General features: G+C 39.4%; 3 protein-coding genes and 1 non-coding gene across 4 annotated transcripts in view; 2 read left to right on the top strand and 2 right to left on the bottom strand.

Moving 5' to 3' along the window:
- The window catches only part of LOC135465918 (serine/threonine-protein kinase Nek11-like), a 35,477-nt gene extending 27,647 nt beyond the window's left edge, over positions 1-7,830 (bottom strand). The window contains exon 1 of the mRNA XM_064743300.1: positions 7,604-7,830. The gene's annotated coding sequence lies outside the window, so the exon portion shown is untranslated. The remainder of the gene's footprint in view (positions 1-7,603) is intronic.
- A 99-nt stretch (positions 7,831-7,929) lies between these two features.
- On the top strand, positions 7,930-9,670 carry LOC135465877 (lysine-specific demethylase 8-like). Its single transcript, XM_064743244.1, has one exon. It carries the CDS (start codon positions 7,962-7,964, stop codon positions 9,408-9,410), a length of 1,449 nt encoding a protein of 482 aa, XP_064599314.1. The 5' UTR covers positions 7,930-7,961; the 3' UTR covers positions 9,411-9,670.
- A 1,178-nt stretch (positions 9,671-10,848) lies between these two features.
- Positions 10,849-10,935, bottom strand: Trnay-gua (transfer RNA tyrosine (anticodon GUA)). The gene is given in 2 exon segments: positions 10,849-10,883; positions 10,899-10,935. It is a non-coding gene; the product is annotated as a tRNA-Tyr (tRNA).
- A 215-nt stretch (positions 10,936-11,150) lies between these two features.
- Positions 11,151-21,697, top strand: LOC135465822 (small nuclear ribonucleoprotein Sm D1-like). Its single transcript, XM_064743177.1, is given in 5 exon segments — positions 11,151-11,236; positions 15,786-15,862; positions 20,189-20,299; positions 20,302-20,379; positions 20,792-21,697. Coding segments are annotated over 5 exon segments (357 nt in total). The 5' UTR covers positions 11,151-11,222; the 3' UTR covers positions 20,869-21,697.
- The last annotated feature ends 1,949 nt before the right edge of the window (positions 21,698-23,646 follow it).

The raw sequence follows: 23,646 nt of genomic DNA, 5'->3' as shown, positions 1-23,646 counted from the left end.
AAATAAAGTAGAATTACATTGTCATACATAGATATTATTCTTTAAGTACTTTATAAACAGTGCTAAAATCCAAACTTATTACACTGTCACAAAGATTGCAGAGCAGTCACTTTGTATGTTCTAGAGTTGCAAATAGTAGCAGTGCTAAAAGACCTCATTGCTTGCACACAAATTGGCCAACTCTTGGCTTTGATATGCAAATGATGAACTGCATTTGTCAATCTGTGTACTGTGGGCGGCAATTAAACATTTTGTCGCAGTGTAGGAAGGCACATGCATCAGCCAGTGTCATAGGCGCCTACTGTTAATTTAGATGAGGAAGTTTTTCTACATATAATGTGTATAGTCCAAATATGAGGTAAACTTTGACACTCCATAAATCTGGTAAAGTAGGTCATAATAGAGACAACAATCTTCCACAAAACAGGACAAGGCATTCAGGGAACACTGGTAGCTCACCTGATGATTTATTTATTTATTTGATTGGTGTTTTACGGCGTACTCAAGAATATTTCACTTATACGACGGCCGCCAGCATTATGGTGGGTGGAACCCGGTCACAGCTCGGGGGAAACCCACGACCATCCGCAGGTTGCTGGCAGACCTTCCCACTTACGGCCGGAGAGTAAGCCAGCATGAGCTGGACTTGAACTCACAGTGACCGCATTTGTGAGAGGCTCCTGGGTCATTACGCTGCACTAGTGCGCTAACCAACTGAGCCATGCAGGCCCCCCCTCACCTGATGAAGCAGTTCCTAAAACTACATAATGTCCAAGTGACGGCATACATTCAAATACTGACCTTAAAACCAAAATAAAGTAGAATGACACATTTCCCTCCTATCCCAATACCTCTGCTTACTTTGTACAGGCCAGCTAAACGTGATGACAAATCTGGTAAAATTACCAGAAGAACCCGGTTATGTGTACCCTTCTTGTTCTCCTACATGCAGGTGCCATGGGCCTGAGCATAAAATAAGGAAGGCCTACATGAACGTTTTTCTGATTATAAGAAATTGGTAAATTTGGTAATGTTCATATATCTCAACAAAACAAGAAGTCACAGACACCCTGTGCAAATGCAAGAAACTACAGCCCTGCATGGAGGCTCTATAGAGAAGATGTGTTTACTACAGACATCAATGAAATGTTTATATCACTGGTTCAGGTAAATTTTTACTGAAAGCTAATCAGTGCAAAAAAAAAAAACATTTATAAAACCAATAAAACTAAAACCAATGAAAAAAGTTCAACCTTCCATCTGTAGGCCCTTTCCACACCACTCATGATACCCTAAACGTGAGATTGAAAAAATATAAAAAAAACCCCTTTACTTAGCTGTGTTGGAGCTAAAAAAAAACAGAAGGTTAACCTCCAATCCATGAACGAGTGTCCATTATGCAGGAGCTAAAAGCAGACATGATTGTGGTGAACCAAGAAAATAGCTGAAATTTACTATCATAGCCCAAAAAGGCCGGGGTCCAGGGGCCGCCTAGGCCCCGGAAGCTAGAAAAATCTGCGCAAAACAGGTAAATTAATCGAAACTGAACAAAGAAACAGCGGAATTCCGCTAAAAAGCGGAAAAAAATCATGTCTGTAAAAGAAAAGCTTAGCCTTCCATCTGAGTACATACATTTACAAACCAGACCTTAGACTAAGCAGCTAAAAGAAAAAAACTGTTCCCCCCTTCTCACAATACCTCAACTTGCATTGTACAGGAGAGCTACAAAGCTCAACCTTCCATCAGTAGGCCCTATGTAGATGTACAAACCATCCATGACCTTTAACATGAGAGAGAAAAAAATCTAAAAAAAAAACCATTACTTTATATTGCTGTTTGTTGCAGCTAAAAAAAGGCTGTAACGTCAATCTCTGTATTAAAGCATAAGACTAAGAGTTCTCATTATTTAGGAGCTAAACAAGGCATTCCGAGAACATCGGCAGCTTGCCTAATTTATTTATTTATTTAATTGGTGTTTAACTCCGTACTCAAGAATATTTCAATCACACAACAGCAGTCAGAGTTATGATGGGAAGAAAATGGTCAGAGCCTGGCGGAAACCCACGACCATCTGCAGGTTGCTGCAGACCTTCCCACATAGGCCGGAGAGGAAGCCAGGATGAGCTGGACTCAAACTCACAGCAACCGCATGGATGAGTGGTTCTAACACGCTGGCGTACTGACCCCCTACACCACAGGGGCCCCCCTTGACTTATTGAGCATTCGTAAAACAGCATAATGTTCAAAAGTGAGCTGATACATGTTTGTTGGAATATTGACCTCTCACCTAAGAAAAAGAAGAATGACACTGTCTTACACACATATTATTCTCTAATTAAACAGCACTAAGATCTTGCCATTAAAAAGGCCAAAATTATTATGCTGTCACAAATATGACTGTTTATAGTATGAACAAAGATTGCAAAGCAGTAACTTCATATGTTATACAGTTGTAAATCGCTGTGGTCTTAAAGACGTCATTGTGGGCAGTTGTCTTTGATATGCAAATTGCGAACTCCATTAGCTAATCCATGTTCTATGGGTGGCCACTGCAATCATATGACTGGCTGAGCAAACACTCAGCTGACATACAACAGTCACTGTCTAGGCGGATAGTTATACATCCTATCACAGTGTAGGAAGGCACATGCATTGACCAGAGCCATACATGTATAATGTGTGCACCAGAGGAAATGAAGGCCAAAAATTAAGTAAACTTCGACACTCCATCAATCTGATCACAGAGAAACAATAAGCTTCCCCAGATAGGTCTTTACATAAGAAACTGTAGTCCTATGTGAAAGGCTTATAGAAATCTGTGTTTACAGGAGTACAGAGTGAGTCAACCATACAGAAAAATGATAACAAATCTGGTAAAATCACCAGAGGAACCTGGTTATCAATACCCTTCTTACATGTAGGTCGCTAACCAAAATCTTAACCTTCAATCAGAGTACGTATATGTACATTTACACCCCATACCATAGTCTTGAAAGCTAAGAAGAAAAAACTTAACTTCCCATCAAACCTGCCTAATTGATGTGATTAATTAACTTGATTAGTGTTCTACACCATACTCAAGAATATTTCACTTATACAGTGGCAGTCAGCATTATGGTGGGAGGAAAGCAGAGCCCGGAGGAAGCCGATGACAATTCACACACTGCTGGAAGATCAACCTTCCCACATATGACCAGAAAAGAAGCCAGCATGAGCTCCCCTAATGTTCAAGTGAGGTGAAACATACAGAGAAATTGGTGCAGTACAAGTTGCATAGACAAAATCTACACATGAAAACTCATTTTTGCACTAAGTACATGTACAGGAGTAATTTTGAAAATATTTACTTGACTGTAATCAAACTTAAGCATGCACAAGTTTTGCACGTATAAGTTTAGACGATAGGAAAGATGTGGGCAAAGTTTCATGGAAATAGGTTCAGAGCTGCATGGACAAAATCTGAATACCTGGAAAGGTACTATTACGTGAAGTCCTAAATTATATTCATAATTACCCGACTCTCATTAAATTAAAACTTAAGCATGCACAAATTCAGATCACAGGCAAGATATATGATACATGTAAGTGTCATAAAAATCAGCTTAGCAGTTTGGGAGAAGATGTATGGACAAAATTGTGTCTACAAACAGAGAGGGTGATTCCGGTAAACCCCCACTACTAACTTCTTTGAGTGGCGTATTAATATATATATATATAAAAAAAAAAAAAAACAATTTCTACTGCTGTGAAAAAATAAATTAACCTGCAATCCATTTATGAGAGCCCAATATATTGGAGCTAAAAAATAAGCTTAACCTTCCATCCAAATATGTACGTTTCCACACAATTCCTTAGATTAGGGAGCTAAAAATAAAAAGGTTAACCGTCCATCTGAGTATGTATATTTACATAAGGTAAGGTACGGCATAAGCTGTTATTTTTAGTGAATTATCCAAGTGGATTAGATTGAAGCAAAGCTTGCCATTACAGTAGGAACATCTCAGCTTAGTTCTGGGCTGGAAGTGACCAAGGCTTTATGAAGTAACCTAACTCCATGAGTGAAGCTGATGCCTGGTTTGACAATGTAATAATGTACCGAGTAGGTCAGCTTCACCCATTCTTCAGATGAAATGAACAGTGTTGGGAGCAGAAAAACTTGCTTCCTGCCTGAAACCTTCGGAAATGCATTATAACAACTACTAACCTGGTATATTTATATGTCAACGACGAGATCAAACTTTTCTGAGTATTTCTGTGCCTTTGTTTTGTAGGCTCCAGTCAATATATAAAGTAAATCCATACGTTTTCACTGGAAGGGTCTCGATCTCAGAGAAACAAAACCTTTGTTTCTATATGACAAAACTGCGCAATTTTCTGTAGTGCAACATGACATGTGCACGCAGGTCTTCCCTGACCACTGACACACAGGGGAAGCCTAATTTCGCACAAGAAACTCATCAAGGGATGAAGATGTTCGCAAATGACTGAGCTTATAAGGTTGTTCTGCTGACAGTTCTGACTGAGTTGCTTCATCTAGTTTCTACAAGTTGTCCTGTTCGCTATGTTCTTCAAAATTGTCCAAATGGGTTATCCACAAAAGTGTTCCCACTTGAGAGTATATTCATAGTATGTGTTTGTTGGGTTGCATTAAAAAAAACAAATTCTTTTTTTATGCATTTTTGGGTTGAATTGAAAAGGTTGAAGTTGTTCTTGTAGACAACAATGGAAACATAATAATTTTCTCAAATACCAAAACTAAATTGCGGAAGTATGTCACGTGACTCTTCAAACTGGCTGTTGACAAAGAGGTACTAAGTGCAGTTGTAGCTCTTCACTTTCGTCTTCAAACTCTGGAACCTTTTTGTTCAGATATCTTTACAATACAGCGGAAGACACCAAAATGAAAGATGCATGACAAGTTTCAAAACCCTGTAGAGCGACTACTTGATTACAGAGAAAATGAACTCTCTCGCTACATTATCGCTTTCATGTCCACACTGCCGTTTCCAGATAGTGGGCCCCACATTTTAAAAGGGAGTATGGTCTTCTTACTTTAAAATTATCAGGTTTGTTAGGTATTATTAGGTATGATTGTTAGAATGACTTTGTCATGGAAATAGTTATTAATTGAATTTTAGTGCTATTCCATGGATCAAAGTTTAGGGATTACACTTTTTGCAGTGGAAAAAACTGCCCAAGTTTGTACAGCGCCTTAGAAGCCCTCTTACCAGGCTGCTCAGCAGTAAAAGCTTGTGAAGCACCTCTGAAGGCCCCCATGGCAGAATAACTGTTTAACTTTCAAAAGCACCACTGAAGCCCCCCCCCCCACCCAACCCCCTCAAAGGCTGAATGGAAGTAGAAAAATTGTATAAGTTTTGGGAAGCGCCCCTGAAGCCCTATTGCTCTTAGGCACTTTGAATGAAGTTGAAGGAAAGCATTTTATAAGCGTTGGGGCTTTAGAAGGAGCGCTCTAAGCCTGTTGGAAGCACCCCTCTGAGGCCCCTGTGGAGCGCATCAAAAGTAGGAGATTTCAGCTGGAGTGTGTGCTCCTTTTCGGGGCTTTGCCTTGCAAACGTGCGATGGACCAAAACTTCTCCGTGCACATAACCCATGAGATCCACCTGTCATTCATGCACCATACCTGAAGTTTTCATATAATCGTTCGACAACACTTGAAACTTATCTATTTCTCACGTTACCCAATTTGGAGGAACCCATCCAGGAAGAACAGCTTTTTCATGTGCCATAAATGTGGTGAATGCAAAATGGTTCCGGCTTCAGCAGTGACTGCCTTGTGATTTCAGAGCTGGTGTGCCATTACACAGTCAGTGGGATATACCTGGTATGTTAAGTATGCGAGCGAGGTCAGAGGCAAGAGCCAGAGATGACACCTGTTTTGGACCGAGGTCAACATGCAGAAAAGACTTATCGGACATGGCGTGAAACAGTGTATGGTTTACCACTGGTTGACGCTGTAGCCAACCACTCCTCCAACCCAGTACAAGGGTATCCTTATGTGGCATTTGTCAGAAAATGTGGGTATCTGTATTTGAGTGTATATTTCACAAAGCACAACAACCAACGCATCAAAATAATCCCCAGAACACATAGTGTATACAGATCACATCAAGACTACCAACTGATTAAATCCTTTCTAATTATGACATTATCCTGAGACAACGGAGTGGGCAAGAACATGCAAAACTTTATACATTTTAAACCTAATGACGCAGACTATGACATGATATCAGCCTTGTATTTCCCTTTAATGAACGCTACCTACATTTCTGAAAATTTCTGACAATAACGCTGTCAAATTAATCATCCAAAATTTACGATTCATGTCGATTACATTTCTTCGCCTGTTTAGTAATATATGGTATTTTCAAAAAACACATTCTTCATTATCACGAGGGTTGCTTTACATGATAGTTTATACATGCATATGAGAAATACTCATAGCTATGCACATCTTAGTACATGCCATTGTCTTTAAACAAAAATAGTAATCTTAAGCAATCGAGGCTTTGTGCAGATATTCCATGTTTAATAAAGATTATTTTGAGCCTTTTCTTGTTGGGTTATGTTTAATATAAACCAAGATATGGTCTATAACAAATTTCCAGATATCTGACACCCAGAGACCCCTTGAAGAGACGAGTTGAAATAGACATCTGGATCTAATAAATGAGCAGAGGAGATGAGTTAGGTTCATTGTCATGTGTGAAGACGAGATGGGAGTTTGAAATCCCGTGCCCATGTTTGTTGAGAGGCGATGATGGACTCTGTGTTACGCTGAATGTCAGGGGCCAGTTGTTCAAAAGTGTATTAGCTAATACTGGTATTTTTTTATATATAAAAATTAACAAGTTTCAGCAGTCAATGCAGTTCTCCAAAGTCAAAGTACAACAGCAGTAGTTTTAGTTCATATTTAATATACTGTTAGGCAATTATTTTTTGGCTAAGTACAAAATTAGAGACTTGGTTCAAAGTTAAATCTGGTATTAAGTCTTACACCAGTTCTGAGCGACCGGGCCCATAATTTTAAAACAGCATACTGAGTCCATCCATTTGTGCAAATGTGAAGCTGTTCTGTAAGACGGTCAGAAGTTGGAGGTCACGTGATCACCCTTTCGTATCTAAAACAAATGTTCAAACATTTTGGAAAAAGGTCATTTTTTGCCACTTCAGTTGCGACCAATAAGGCCGCGGTGCACAAAATAACATCACGAAAGCTCTTCAGAAATACTATAACTATCTGGAAAGCTGAAAATTATACGAATCCAACGGATACAAGATCACTGAGAGCGATTCAAAAATGGACATTTTCCTATGTAATAACGTTGGAAGGACCGTTTTCCCTTCACCCACGCCGTTTGTCACTAAGGAGATTACGTGGTATCTAGCACCGATCCGTCTTACATAATGAAATGACCTGATGAATATGAAACACCAAGAAAATATTGACAGTCACACCCGATTCACTGTCCCTCATTACACCACAGGAAACATGAACAACAGCATCAAATAAAACAAATGATTTGCACGCTTCCATTTTTGTGTAACTGCAAGACAGGACAAAACAAGGAACTGTTGTGCTTACTGATGCGAATATCGTCTTCCCGGCGTTGTTGTTGTACGTCGCCATATTTTTTAGCGTCGTCCGTTTCCACGCGACGGAGATATGCTACGCTGAAAGTTGGAAAATTCAATGCATGGAATTTCTGATACTTAATCGAATAGACTGTTATCGTGGAATAGTTTCAAACAAGGCTATCTAAAAATAGGTCCCATCTTTCAATGTTAACATTCCAATTCTTGACGAGGGCATTCCAGTTCTGACTTGAAGCACACCGTGCAAATCTGCGCATGTGCTTAGTGTTAAACAGAAGACTTCCGTGTTTTGATCGTGCACATAAACATTACGAATTTTTAGCACAGCAAGTTTGACACCTGTGCCCATGGATGTTCTTCCACAGGCTATCAAAGCCCTTGTACCAGGCAACAAATACGTTTTTTTAGACGAAATTAGTGACTACCGAGTGTTAGGAAACTTCGTTCTTGAATTGATCAACCAGCTTCTTGACAGCTTTTACACTGGAAATGGAAGCCTTACAAAATGCTATGAAATTTCAAAGATATTGCTTGACATAATCTGGGAAAAACTGAATACAGGACACTGGAAAGATGTGGACATTTCGTGGCGGTTAGCCTATTCGTTAGTGTCGTGCATTAAGGCACTAGCTGAATGTTGTGTGCCTTCAGATAACCCGTCAGATACTGAGCACCCAGTAACGCCGGAAATGATTTTGAAAACATGTGATATGGGTTTGCTCATGGGCGCCCCAATTTTAGATAACATATTAGCAAAATTAGCAAAAAGTGTTCAAAATGAATTCTTCCCAAAAGACGTATGTCTCAGTCAACACAAGCTCGATGAAAGGGTATCAAATGTAAATGTAACCACATATCCTCTTGACATTTCCTTGGAAATGCATAGAGTACATCCTCACGATGTGGTGGAAGATAGTGAGACAGTTGCAGGTTCAAAATGTGGTATTCTGGGAGACACTATCACAGCTGCTGATATGGATATTGTTGAGATTCCTGTGAATTCAAAAACTAGGAAAAGATCGTCAGAAGTGGAAAATGGCTCTTGTCTGAAGTTTCCGAAATGCTGTCAAATTGAGTTGCTGTCTTGCCCATCCGTACAGACTTTCAAGTCAATGTATATGGAGAAGAAATGTCCGGTTGTTATAGAGGACTGCATGGGACACTGGCCAGCATTGTCTAATCGGAAGTGGAGTGTACCTTACATCAAAAAAATTGCAGGCTATAGAACAGTGCCTGTTGAAGTGGGTTCCAAATATACTGAGGAATCATGGACACAGAAGCTAATGACTGTCTCAGAATTTATTGATGTTTACATTGACCAAATAAAAGGATCTCAGGGAATTGGGTACTTGGCTCAGCATCAGCTCTTTGAGCAGATCCCGGAACTCCGTGATGATATCATCATACCGATGTATTGCTCTATTACAGACAGGGAAGATGATTTGAACGACGAGGATATAGATATCAGTGCGTGGTTTGGTCCATGTGGAACTATCTCACCTTTGCACTTTGACCCCAAGCACAATCTTCTTGTCCAAGTCATAGGAGAGAAGTATATTCAGTTATACCCAGAAGACCAAACCAAATGTCTATATCCCCATTCAGGCAGGTTGTTAAGTAACACAAGCCAAGTAGATGTGGAGAATCCAGATCTGGAGAAATTTCCAGAGTTTCCTAAGGCTCATTTTTCGGAATGCGTGCTAAGGCCTGGTCAGATGTTGTATATCCCTCCAAAATGCTGGCACTATGTGCGTTCTTTGGATGTAAGTTTCTCTGTCAGTTTTTGGTGGAGTTGAAATATCTGAGATGTTGGCAGAGATGAGCGTGAAGTAAACACTAAGACATCTTTAACTAATACATAATCTGTGATGCTGGTATACATGTATATACCGACATACTGTTGTGCACATTATGGCAAGCTGTAAACTTCTATTGTGATTTGCAAATCATTTCATACCAACAGTCCCAGTGTAATAATAAGCAGCTGTTAAAAAGTTGTAATTGAAACTTGAAATAAAATAAAATTATTTGTAGGATAAATTTTCTGCTATAAAGTTCAAATTCCTGACATTGTGTCTTTGTAATTTATTAAATGTTAAGTCTGAATCTGAGGTATGTTGAACTGATCTGTTTTTATTATGTGGTAAGTTTTACATGTTTGTATCTTTTTCCACATTATTCATGTAGAAGTGCACAATTTATATGAAAAATCGACTAGACAATAATCCAAGAACTATGTTATATCAGGAGAACATCACTCCGCAGCACAACTATTTACAGATAAATGTGTTGAAGCTTTGAAAAAACTTTGTTAGGTCCATTTTGCATCTTGTCAAACTTTGAAATTTCACACATAAATGTTTATTTTAAATTCTGGATCCTTATAGAGGTAAAATTGAGAACTTATGCAAAATAAGTGTTTTTCAAATCAGTTACTAATGGAACTTTATTGTATGTTACAAACTACGTGAGCAATGTATCCATTTCTTAAAATTTGAGTGGAGTCAAAAATCACTTTGTAAAATCAGCCCATGTAGATATCCTAAGTATAAACCCAAAGCACTGTCTGTAGGCCTATTTAACAAACTTCCAACAAAACCTGTCCATACATTTATTTACTATGGCGTATGGATCAAACTAGTAACGCTACTGGTAGGCTACCCATAAATTACAAAAGAACAATGGCCAAGTCACTTTAGAACACATTCTTGAAAGCCGCCAGACTGTTTGGGTTTCCCTCAGGCTCTGTCAGATTTCCTGTGGCTGTAAAGAGAAATATTCTGAAGTATGGCATAAAACACCAATCAATATATAAATTAATAAATCAATCAATCAATAAACAATACTGTTATGTGCATATACGAGAGGAAGCATGCCTTGTGATGGCACTGTGTGACTGAAACCCAGACAAATTGCCACTCGGACAAAAATACAAAGTGGATGCCTGCAGATAATAGCTCCAGACTGGAAATGAGTGGAAAAGTTGGAGGTTGAAGGCTTTTTTTTTTTTTTTTGAATTTCTGAGACATTGGGTTGCAGGTCGAAAGTCATTTGATACCTTTACCTCGTATGTAGGGCCTATGTAGGAGGCCTACATAGGCAGACATACTCGGAACTTGAGTGTGGAACTTCATGGTATGACTTTTGAGAGCAGGCATTTCCTTATTAACTTTACTGGCATGTGTGCCAGTTACAGAAACATATAACAAAATATGCGAAAAAATGTCCCACCTGTCCGTCGAGCCGAATCGAACCAGCGACCTAAGGATGTCAGTCTTTTCACTCTACAGTCCTCCGCTCTACCAACTGAGCTATCGACGGTGGGTACACCAAGCTTGGATTACAAGGTGTATATAAAAATATTGTTTAAACTAATAAAATTTTCTGATATTTTATTGTTAAAAATAAATGATATGAAATCAAAAAGAATACCCCAGATTACAGATGATAATATGTACTGAGCAGTATGACTGTCTACCAGCCGTTTCCATTTCCATGCCTTGCGGTTCACATTTAGCTCCTCCCCCATGCTGTGCGTTGGTTGAACGCTGGAGACCGCCATTTTCGCCCGGTTCATGTGGAAAACACGAAAGTAAATCGAAGTCATCATGAAGCTTGTGAGGTAATTACGGTGGGTGATACTAAAAAGAAGAAATGGATTTAGGATAATTGGGTGAAAATTTAGCATTATTTTGTTTGAATGGTTAATATTGGACAATTACAAGGGTTCCGCATTTGGCATGTATGTGCAACAACAACGCCTGATGTAGGCTACCTTTGTGTACAGGTTAACGTTAACTGTGACAGCATTGCAGCTTGTTGAAATTCGCCTCGAACACATCCCAAGTATGTCCTTTTGCAACCCTGTTAAGATGCAAACCCACTCTTTAGTAGATATTTGAAGATGAGTGTCACGGAAAAAGTGTTCATGAACCGCTCCTGGGTTAAGTTCACTTAAGTTAAACGTAGAGGTCTATTGTCAACAATTGTAATCATGGAATTAAAATTTCGGGCCACTCCGCAAGTAACTTTTGGGAACGAAGTGGGCCTTTAAACCCAATGTAGAAAGGTTGAAAAGCCAATCTCTGTTGTGCATGAAAGGTAAAATGACCTTTATTAGAACTAGGCCTAATGGATGTGTAAATTCATTCCCGAGCCGAAATGTTGTTAAAATCCAGAGGAATATATCCAGATGTCAAAGATGGGTTTTAGAATAATATTTGTTGTTCTGTGACCTGGTGGACACAGTGAGATTCATTTCATAATGAGATGATTGCCTCAAAATCCAGTTTAAGGATGGCTAGCTTATATTTACTGATATGTGAAGATGGCTGCCATCGTAAGCTGGGGGGGGGGGGGGCCTCTGGGGTTGAGTGTGTTAGCACTGCAGCATGGCGCAATAATGAGCCTCCCACCAATACGGTTGCCGTGAGTTCGAATCCAGCTCATGCCGGCTTCCTCTCCGGCCTTACGTGGGAAGGTCTGCAACAACGTGCGGATGGTCACGGGTTTCCTCTGGGCTCTGCACGGTTTTCTCCCACCATATCATGCTGGCTGCCGTCGTATAAGAGAAATATTCTTGAATACGGTGTAATACGCCAATCAAATAATAATTCGTTAGCCCCAACGATGTGTTCATCCGATTATCACACTGTATCTCTTTTTATAAATCCACTTAATAGATGGTCTGTTCGCAAACTAAGACATTTATAGAACTCTGATGGGCACTGGCCGTTTTTGGATATTTCCCAGTTGAACTGAAAAGTAAGGTCTGTTTTGAGCTACATAGGTCTGTCTGTGCACCACGGAATAAGATAAAGATTGTGCGAAAGACCATAAAGCCATTGACAAATGTAATTCACCTGATTTTTTGCCCATGGCACATAAGTGTTGGCTTCCATTTTCGTTTTGAGCAAGTTGGCACAAGGCCGTTCCCATAGCCATACCCATACCCATATTTTATTATGGACCCCTTCTCGGATGTGAAGTAGGCCTTACCCAATATTAAAATTTCACAGCCGATTTCTTGGCTAAATTATACGTTAACGTTAATTATTGAATTAGAACTGTAATCGCTGCAGATCAAGCAATACATAAATTGGTGGTGTTGTAATCTTCCGCTGTAATCAAAACATGAGAGAGTGGAGGGCATTGTTCTATAACATACAGATGTACATGTTATTGCGTAACTGATCGTTTCTATTGGGATTTTTTGCTGTTATTCGATCGCCAAGCTCACACCATCTTTCTTGTGTAAAACGATCAACAGAAAAGTACAAATATGTTTAAATCTGTGGTAAAGAGTCTGAATGGATACAGTTATCATTTACAGTATCGTAACATACGGTGGACTGTATGATACATTTGGGTTGAAATGTATGTACGTTTTATAACAGCAGTATTGTAAATGTAGTGGTGCAATTTCACACATTCTATACACTAGGAATTAATCAAAACATTAGCTAGATCGAATAATATTATCCAGATTAAGGGCATTCATAGAAAGGTATTTAAAGAGCCCAAGATAGCTATCAAAAAGGGCAGGGTGCAATTACAAAAATGAAAAGCTAGATAAAATGGGGCAGGGTGATTGTTTTGTTGAAGAGAAACCGCCAAATCATCTAATCAGCCCACCATCACACAGTCATAGAGCAAGCATACTCCAAATAGACATTCTAAGACAATATTCGAGTAATCACAAGATCAATTTCCATAATAGGCAAATGCCCAGTGTAATTGTATTTGAACCCCTGTCCATAAACTTAGCAGACATTACATATATTATGCATGAATTCAGTAACATGAATATTGCTCTAGTGAATAGTAGAAGTGATAATCTTTTTCTTTTCGCTATTCAGGTGGTGTTCATATTTTTATTACTTCCTGTAATTCTTCAACATTTCACATGTTTGCAAGGTGTTTATTCAAGCATATTCTAAAGGCATTATCCTGTGTAGACATAAAATTACACTTTTTGTGAAGCCCTGGAATTGGCCAATCCAACCAGGGTAGTTTTGTGGCCAAAATAAACATGTGCACAAATCGCAATGACAGTTGCTCTTTCAAATGAGAAAAGGTTGAGGAAATGGAGCACTGAAAATGATTTAAAAATCTGACCACAACAAAGCATTTTTGGAGGCAAATTAAATGTCATGAGATATTACTTTTAGTGCTAAAATTTAGATTTTCCCAGAAGGATATCGTCTTAACCTCCAAAAATCAAGTGTTAAGGTATCCAGTCAAGGTTTGTGGCTATCCAGTGCCCAACTACTTTGTTATCCTTGTTTTCTATCAGTGGTCTCATTTACAATCTGGATTTTTAATGTCAGCAAAGCGTGGCACATGCCCCCCCCCCCCCCCCCCCCCCAAGCAACTTTGAAGAGAGAAAAGTTAGAGTTTATCAGATTTTCTGCATATGACTCATCTAAAATGGATTTAAGCATGTACGAGTGATTGAAAGCACCCTTTTCTCTGCGAACTGGACAGATAGTGGGGTGTACTGCTGTTTTAGAGTGGATTTATTGGCCCACTTTGATCAGCAAACTGCTTTGCGGAATGGACTGTCTGGATTTTAATCCATTAATCGCTCCATTAATGTTACAACCTGGATTCTTAGTAAAACGTCTTTTGTTACTCATTGAACCACTTCTCCGATGCTCATTGCAAAAAGCTGGTTCTTCAATGAATTGACGTCACTTTACCACATGATAGAAACCTCAGCTTTCAAATTTATTGCAAAACCCACATATTGTTTGGTCGTTGGCCTGCCTTTTTAGAATGAAACCTAAAAGTAAACATCAAAACTTTGCATTTGTCTACCATCACCCAGGAAAACGTCCAAAACCATAAGTGGCAGAATCGTTTGAACGTTATTTATACCTAATATATATATATGTATGTATACAGCCCTCAAAAATTGGCGGGAATGATCATTCAGTTCGTCCAGAGGTTCAGAAACTGGCGAACGATTTTCCATTCGCTTTTGTGCGACATAGAAAAGAATGAATTTCAAAAAAAAAAAAGTGATATGTGCATAAGTTAATTGGGCTGAACTTATTTTTTGAGGAAATCAACATGGCAGCAAAGCGGGTGCCACAGATGATATGTGTACCCACATAACTTTCCCCTTCAGAGCCTCTTAGTTCCAAATGATCTTCAGATGGAATTACCAATTTTCTAGTGGCCCGCTTCAGGAGACGGTAAATCCAGGGTCAACAATGTAGGCCAACAACCAACAGTATGTAGGTTTTACAAAGAATACATGTGGGAACACTCAGAGCACAATAGTAAAGGAGTACTGCGATATCTTCTACAGCTAGGCTAAAGCATAGCAAATTGGTAGGGCTAAGCTGTGAAGGCTAGCCCTAGAATTGTGCTTAACTTTTTAATGAAATTACATGGAGTCAAACATTCTTACATTTACTGCCATTGGACTAGTGACGGAGTTCTACACCTTAAAATGTGTGGGAGTACAGACCTTGGCAAATATGCATGCTGCAATTTTGCCTCACCTTTATTCCATAGAATTTATTTGTTTATTTGATTAGTGTTTTAACGCTGGACTCAAGAATGTCACTTACACCATGCCATCCAGCATTATTGTTGGAGGAAACTGGGAAGAGCTCCGGAAAAACACACGTCCATCTACAAGTTGCTGGCAGACCTTCCCATGTTCGGCCATATAGGAAACCAGCACAGAAAGGGATATTGTTCATAGGACAGCCATTGTTCTGGATAGGTTTTGTTTTAATGTGTGGCAGTGATGTTCGAGACTGGTAGGCTTGTATTTAATAAAGGTGAATTGTAGTGCCCATATTTGTCGAGTGCCCTGAGGTGCGAGGTGCCAAAATTTGGGAACTCCAAGAAAAGTGAATATAAGAATGTATGACTCCACGCAGTGACATCAAAATATGTCGTAGCGAAGTTGTGAGTTTTGTAGAGCTACAGTTTGGTGATGTAAACATTAGTGACCTTTAGTTAGAAGTTGAAACTTTCAACTTGTATCTAAAGATCTCTAAATTGTGAAGTAAAACCCTTTTACCCTGGGACCCGGGAGATGAGGAGTATATATATAATGTAGCTTATATGCACATCATAGTTTCCATTGTCATGTTTTTCATGTCTTCTTGTTATACTATTGCTCATTTCTTCCATTTTTAAATCTGTTGCAGATTTTTGATGAAGTTAAGCCACGAAACTGTGACAGTGGAGTTGAAAAATGGCTCACAAGTTCATGGCACAATTGTCGGTAAGTCCTTCAAGCCTTAAATAGTTGTCCTATGAACATATCCCAATGAATTGTCTCAATTCAGTGATACAAGATCATACCATGATCACACGAGAACACCCATCGAACCAATAAATTTTGCACAACCCATGCACTTGCCATCAGAGAGCAGATAAACATACAGATGGCATTTGTTCACAGTCTGAAGATCGTGATTAGCAGGAATGAAAAAGTGATTTTTGTCAAATAATAACCATTAGGTAATATATATTTAGTTGCTGAGGAGGGTAACTCTTACAGAGCAACACAGTTGGGAGAGTTATGGAAGGGAAACATCCCAAAACGTGTCTGAGTGACACTAAAGAACACTTACCACTTTTTAAAGGCACAATAAAACTCCTCTACAATAAATTCTCAACCGATTCCAAATAACCTGTTCTTAGGATGGCCTAACCAAAATAGTCCATGGTAACAACACAAATTGACTACAAACTATATTTTCAGGTTCTACCCTACTGTGGCCGCCATCTTTGTCTTTCTAAAAGAATTAAGAGAAAATCGATCCAGCAAGCCACATCTAAAGTTTAATTGGGGCACACTCAGACTCCACACTGTCCAATGTGTAAATGTACAGTCATTGTACACAGATGGACACATGCCTGTATCAGGTTATATCGTTCGCATATATGGAAATATCCTAGAGATATAGTGATTCGGATATGTTTGGCATGTATGCCAGCACTGTAGATAGTGTGTTAGCCAGGATTTCGCATACAGGGAGTGCAAATGATATATCGGAGAGTGCCCTCCCCGTCCCCCACCCCCCAAACCCAACACCCAACGCCCCCCCACTATATCCCCTCCTCTCGATAACACCACTCTGTTTGTTACATGCTGCTTCAATATACATGTATAGGAATATGGATAGCAGATGAATGCAGACATTTCTAAACACTTAAGTTACATTTTATAGCATTCTTTATAACATTTTTTATACACCAATTTTACACCAATCAAACCATAGACAAATTTATTTTTCAGGTTTTTGTTTAGATTGAATTCCAGTTTATGAATTCAAATGATTTCTAGCATTTGCACATCCTATACAGAGGGGGTTAGCCTGCTGAAGTACACTGCATACAGTAATCTAAATACCTGTCCAAACAATAGTTTTGACCAAGGGGCCTCCGTGGCTCAGTCGGTTAGCGGGCTAGCGCAGCATAATGACCCAGGAGCCTCTCACCCAATTCGGTCGCTGTGAGTTCAAGTCCAGCTCATGCTGGCTTCCTCTCTGGCCTTAAGTGGGAAGGTCTGCAGCAACCTGCGGATGGTCGTGGGTTTCCCCCGGGCTGTGCCCGGTTTCCACCCACCATAATGCTGGCGGCCGTCGTATAAGTGAAATATTCTTGAGTAGGACATAAAACACTAATCAAATAAATAAATAAATAAATAGTTTTGACCAGGAGTGAAGTTGGAACCTCATGGGCAGTTTCCTCAACAAATCAACAATTTCAAACCTTAGTAAAGGAAAATCTGTATTCAGAAACCTGACTTCTTTCAGTGGCATTAGGTATTACTCAGATACCTGTTTTCACTTCTTCTTAATATTGATCTAATAATTGGAATCTAAATTTCCGCTTGTTTACTAAGCAGTGTTAATATTTTAAAGGATTTCACCTTCATCAGAAGAAAAATTTTTCTTATTATCAAGGAAGCATCAGAGAAGCACAAGAAAATCCTTCATACAAGTTATATTGTATTCTTGGCTATTTTGAGTTTAAGCACCCAAGTGAGCCTCACCTCAGATCACTGACTAGCTGTGACCTAATTAGATTGCCTGTACAACACTTACACTTAAGGAAGAAGGACCCAAGTCATGTTGTGTTGCATGAAGTTTAAGGGTGACACATCACCGTTGTTCTTGTAAGTGAACTTGATTTAGAAATGCACCTGCCCTTTCCCGGGTGCCATTACCATGGTGTTCAAATTACAACAATGTGTCAGTAAAGCATACATTTTCTATCCACCAAAGTTTTGTTGGCATTGTTGGCAGGGCATTAGCCTGGATCTGACAATAGGGCGTCTAAAAGGTAGGGGGTTTGGGGGCCGCCACTTGAGGCCCCGTAAATAAGCAGGGGGTCTGCCGTCCGGAGACATTTTATCGCCACTGTATCATTGAAAATCAAGACCTTTTAATAGCTTTAATTGCCATTATATCACTGGAAATAATGTATTACTATTGGACCCAAGAAATTGACAGTTTTTAGGGGCACCCAATATATCACACTTTTCCCACCAATGACTTGACACTGAGTTGCGAATCACTAAAAAGAGTACATAAATTTTATATTAAACTATGTAAGGTTACAATCTGTTATGCTTTGGACAACCAAGTGTGAACAGGAGGTAGAAAACAAATTGAACTGTAAAATACACAATTCAATACAGATGCAAGGAAAACAATGGCAATGTGGCACAGCAGTTCTGACAGTTCAAATGTGAATGCTGTGAATCAGGAGGTAGAAATAAATAAACTGTGAACAATAAAATACACAAAAATACATATAAAAGGAAAACAATCAAAATGCATGGTAATTTGGCACAGCAGGTGCATGTCACTCACAGTTACACTACTTCACATTAAAATGCAACGGAACCAAATCAGAATACAGTATACATAGCTCTTACAACTGAGACTGAGAACAGGCAAAATTATCACCACTGAATCTGTGACTGTCACTCACTAAAAAGAGTAGTGTCACCAATCATCATACGATTTGAGGCAGCTAAGTCACAGTAGGTAGAAATAAACTTTGTGAAATACAAAAAAACAAAACAAAACAAAAACAATTCAAATACATGTACTATCAGTCACATATCTATGTCGAGAAATTAACTTTTGGCACAGTGACACAGTAGTGCATGTCAAACATCATTTCTGTCATCTGAATACATATATGAATACACTTGAAAACTTACATGTTAGAAAAATATTCTCAATCTAGTATACATACATATAATGTTAATACACTTTGAAACAGTGTACTGGGCTGTGGGCTGGGACTCGCCGTGCCTGTCGCGCGCTTAATGGGACTCCTGTCTCGTGGGTCATCTACAATTTCTTCATCGCCGCCACTCTCGCTGCTGACATCGACATGGCTACTGCTGCTACTGGGATTTGCTATTTCTTTGACCGAAAAAAGTCCGTAATTTTACCTTCCGACATGCCTACAACTAGTAAAAACCGATCGCACAAACTGACAATTTAATGAGCACGTGTGAAAGAAAAAGTTCTCGGACGACGCAGTTGCAGTCCCAATCGTCAATCTTCGGGTTTTCCCGATCCTTTCCGGTCGGCATTGTGTACAGAGCGCGAGTCTGAAGCCCTTCTCAAAATTAACCCGCGAACTTTACTATTATTGTACCTTAAAATATCGTATTTTGACGAAAGTAGTTCGGATCCATATCCTTACTTTGTCATTTGCAGATTGATTTTGTCACTGATTACGAGCGCCAATGCAGACAACAACAACAACACAACCTCACGTATGTTTCGATGGAACGATCTTAAATATATTTATTTTGTTTTTTAACCCCCCCAAAAAAATGTTGATTCAAAATTTTGCCCGTCCAAAATACCCCTTTTGGCTGGATTGCCCGTCCAGTTGGACGGGTGGACGGGTGTCTGGCTAGCATCATGATTGTTGGGTTGGTGATTGTCACTGACAAGGCCATCAGATCATACCAACAGTGAAGCTGCTCTAGATAAAAAAGCGTTGGAAATCCATCCTGCAGCAAGAAAGCACATTACATGCACTCTAAGGACTCCTTCGTCATCATATGACTGAAAAATTGTTAAGTACGACATTAAAACTCCCTCACTCTTGGCCTTTGTGATCGCTTTGAGTTCAAGTCCAGCTCATGTTGGCTTTTTCTTTGGTCATATGTGGAAAGGTCTTTCAGCAGCCTGTCATTTGTGGTGCTGTTTGTGAATTAAGGAATAATGAAAAAAAAAAAGTACCAGGCTAGAAGTAAAGTATGGTGTTAAGATGAAAGTATGTGAATGAGTTAGCTGTCAGAAAAAAAACGATAAAATCGGGCTAATTTGTTATAGCTAAGTTCACATGTTGAAGTTTCATGCAGTAACCAAAAAACATAGTAAAAAATCTGTATTTTGTAAAAGTGCTGATTTTCATATACTGTGTTATTGAACACGGTTTTCTGTTTTTCAAGGATTGTCAGATTTGTGCAGTTCCGTTTGCAGATGATTTTTTATCCTTTCATTGATTCACACCATATCATTCATATTTAATAATAAATTTTCTGGTTTTTATGCTATAACTTCAGGCGTGGATGTCAGCATGAACACACATTTGAAAGCAGTGAAGATGACAGCTAAGAACAAGGATCCCCAGCAGTTGGACTCCCTGAGTATACGTGGTAACAATATCCGCTACTTTATCTACCTGACAGTTTACCACTGGACACCCTCCTGATTGATGACACACCAAAGGCCAAGGCCAAGAAGAAGGAACAGAGTATGTATTCAGAAATTGAGGAAAATTTCAGTAAATTCATAACATACGAAGTCACTGCTCTGCAATTCTTACATGTTTGATAAAACAGTCATAGTTGTGGCAGTCAAATAATTTTTGCCCTTCTGGATTTAATGGCAAGATCTTAGCCCTATCTAAATTGAAAATAATATGTGTGTGTGTGTGTGTGACAGTGTCAATCATTCTTCATCATTTTGGTGTAGAGGTCAAATTTGAATGTATCACATGACCAGTGAGCTACCTGTATTCTCTGAATGCCTGGTTATGCTGTTTTAGTAAGACATGCAAGGTTGAAAAGAATACCGTAATTTATTTCTTAATGAATTTTGCCAAAAAATTCTGTGCATTGAGTTCTTTAATGTCGTGGCTAACAGAGTGGTCTCCCTTGTTTCAGTGGCAGGTCGTGGTCGTGGCCGAGGGGGACGAGGCAGAGGTGGGCGGGGCCGGGGAAGAGGACGTGGTAGACGGTGAAGAACTCGCATACATTCATAAAATTCCCTTTGGCTGGGTCTGCCCATAATCACAAAGATGTGATGGACAGTTTGTTATCATGTGCCTGAAGATTCCGGGAGAGAAACCGAGCGCTGAAAGAGGTTCATGGAAGGGCAGCATTGTTTATCAGGGTTGTAAATAATGCCATTGATTGTGTCTGATAGGTGAGGGCACCAGTAAAATGTGTTCTGTATAGGTGAGGGCATCAGAAAAATGTGTTCTGTACAGCTTACTGAATCCTTCGTCCACACATCCTGTGTAAATGAAACTTCATAATCTACAGAAATGTAGCATTTCGTTTGACCGTGTTGGCAAAAGATTGAGAACAAACTTTGAACAGAACATGATTTTGATTCTAAACGCAGTGTATCACTGTCCAGGCTTGAAACACAGTAACTGATGTAAACTCGCTCTTAACTATTAAAGTACAAGACTTAATTAATGTCGTGATGTAGTTTTTTTGTTATTAAGCAACATTAGGCCTAATATTTACAAACTATTGTAAAACTTTTTCTTGTGGCTGAATGCCGTGAAGATAAGCGACTTTTGAGAAACAGTGTTAATTTTGACTTGCATTCCAGCTATGGTCTCTAGTCTGTGCATGCATGTTATACCTTGTCAAGCAACTTATCTAGACTATTGAGGTATAAATAAACCTCTGTTTCCATTTATGTCCCCTCAACGCCATGATAGACTTCACGGATTTGGGAAGAACACAAGTATTTCCTTGCCCAGTAATTAGGTGTCATGCTCATGTGTATAAATATCGTTCTCATCATCTCAATAAAATCTGGTTTTATTATTTGTGTAAAAAAATGTTTTCCACGTTCATGTGTCCAAGACAAAGATTATTTGTTATGTTCAGGTAAAATATGTTTGATGTGAAGTCTCAAGTTATATCCGAGATGACCTACTTTTTTCACACCTGGGAGTGGCTTGTCATTGCTCCTCTTTCTGCTGGACTTATTTCAGATGTCATCCATCGAGGTCACTCGATCATATGCGAGGCATTATGTTATTCAGAAGCATATGTTGGGTGCTGCCATGCTCAGACTGCTTTGTGTCAATCACATTTGCTTTCCTTCGCTGATTTAGACGACAGACGAGCTGTGGGTAGCGTTTTCAGCCAGTCACAATCTTTAGTTTCCAAGTACTTATTCTTGTAGAAAAGGTCTTCATGCTGGTCGCGGCCAAGCAAAACCGTCGCATATAGTGAATGACAGTCGTCTAACTCGGATAGAGTTCATTATTAAATATCTCTGCAGCATCATGATCGTGAAGTTGTTTAATAATGAACTCTGGCCTATACATATTGTTTACTTTCATTTCACGTGCAGGTTTAAGTGTATATGTTCTTTGAAACGTCTGAATTTTTTATAGACGACTTTCGAAAATGATGTCTTAGAGACGAATAGTCATGTACCAATGCTTTATAACTGTGAAATTTATCTTGGTCTTATACACGAGATTCAGCAATCTACGGGTGGTCGTGGGTTTTCCCCGGGCTCTGCCCGGTTCCTCTCACCAGAATGCTGGCCGCCGCCGTATAAGAGAAATATTGACTACGGCGTAAAACACCAATCAGATAAATAAATATACAGGAGATTCTCTCCAGAATGTGATTGGTGGTGGCAGTGATTTAAAGCGTGGAGAGCGGTGCATACACTGTAGGTGACCGGCCCGTATAGCACAGTTGGTAGAGCGTCCTCTTCGGGACCGGTAGATCCAGGATCAATCCTTGATCGAGTCACATCTAAGACTTTAAAAGAGGAAGTTGTAACTTCCTCGCTTGGCGTTCAGCATCAAAGGGATGGTGCAACGACTGGTTGACCCGTACAGTATAATGGCTCGGGCGGGGCGGCTTTCTTGCCTTCGGTAAGTCGTCTTACAGAAGGCGACTTACTTGCCTTCGGTAAGTGAAGCAGCGCTAAATAAAAGAGCGGTGGAAATCCGTCCTGCAACAAGGAGGCACATTACACGTGCATGCACTCTAAGTATTCCTTCCTCGTCGCACGACGTTAAACCCCAAGCACTCACTCACTCACTGGAACTGTCTGGGTTTCTGTGGGGTCTTAGCGAGAGGCAGCTGTTTTCCTCCCGGTTTTGTCGGACTTTCTTCACTCGTAAACCTGTTAGAAGCCTGACATAAATGAAATTTTCTGCACCAAGGCAGGAAATACTAATCGGTTCAAATGAAAATCAAGTGACGATCAGTTTACCTGCAGCGCAAGCATCTAAGTGCCCGGTTTCCACCTGCATCAACATGCAAATGACTGAAGCATCTTATTAGTGAATTTCTTATACGAGGTGTACACAGAATGCGCCTGGAAGTACATTGTACATGGCGTCAAATTCATACATGCATGACAAAACTTTTAAGAGCGGTCTGTATACTATATTTATATCCTGATTCTTGTTTAACGTCATAAATAGACAAGAATGGTTCACTAAAGCAGTTAGTGCTACCGGTATAATCATAAGATTAACTTTGTCCACCTATCATGGTCAGTCCTATCATGCATTTTGAAAAAAAAAACGTTTATCATACCATGAATTGTAAAAAAAAAAAAAAAAAAAAATTAGCATAAGAGTTCATGTTGAAATAAGAAAAGCTATGTGGGACAGTCTTTCTTATTTCAACATGAACTCTAATGCTATTTTTTTGGGGGGGGGGGGGCTCAGATTGTTCCACTCACGCACTTTGACGTAAGCCGAGGACATATTGTTTGTGGAAGTGCATGCGCAACTTAGACTACC

The sequence above is a fragment of the Liolophura sinensis genome, chromosome 5 (genome assembly GCF_032854445.1).
Source record: "Liolophura sinensis isolate JHLJ2023 chromosome 5, CUHK_Ljap_v2, whole genome shotgun sequence".
Lineage (NCBI taxonomy): Eukaryota > Metazoa > Mollusca > Polyplacophora > Chitonida > Chitonidae > Liolophura > Liolophura sinensis.
The sequence above is the reverse complement of the archived record's forward strand: the minus strand, read 5'-3'. Positions and strand labels throughout refer to the sequence as shown.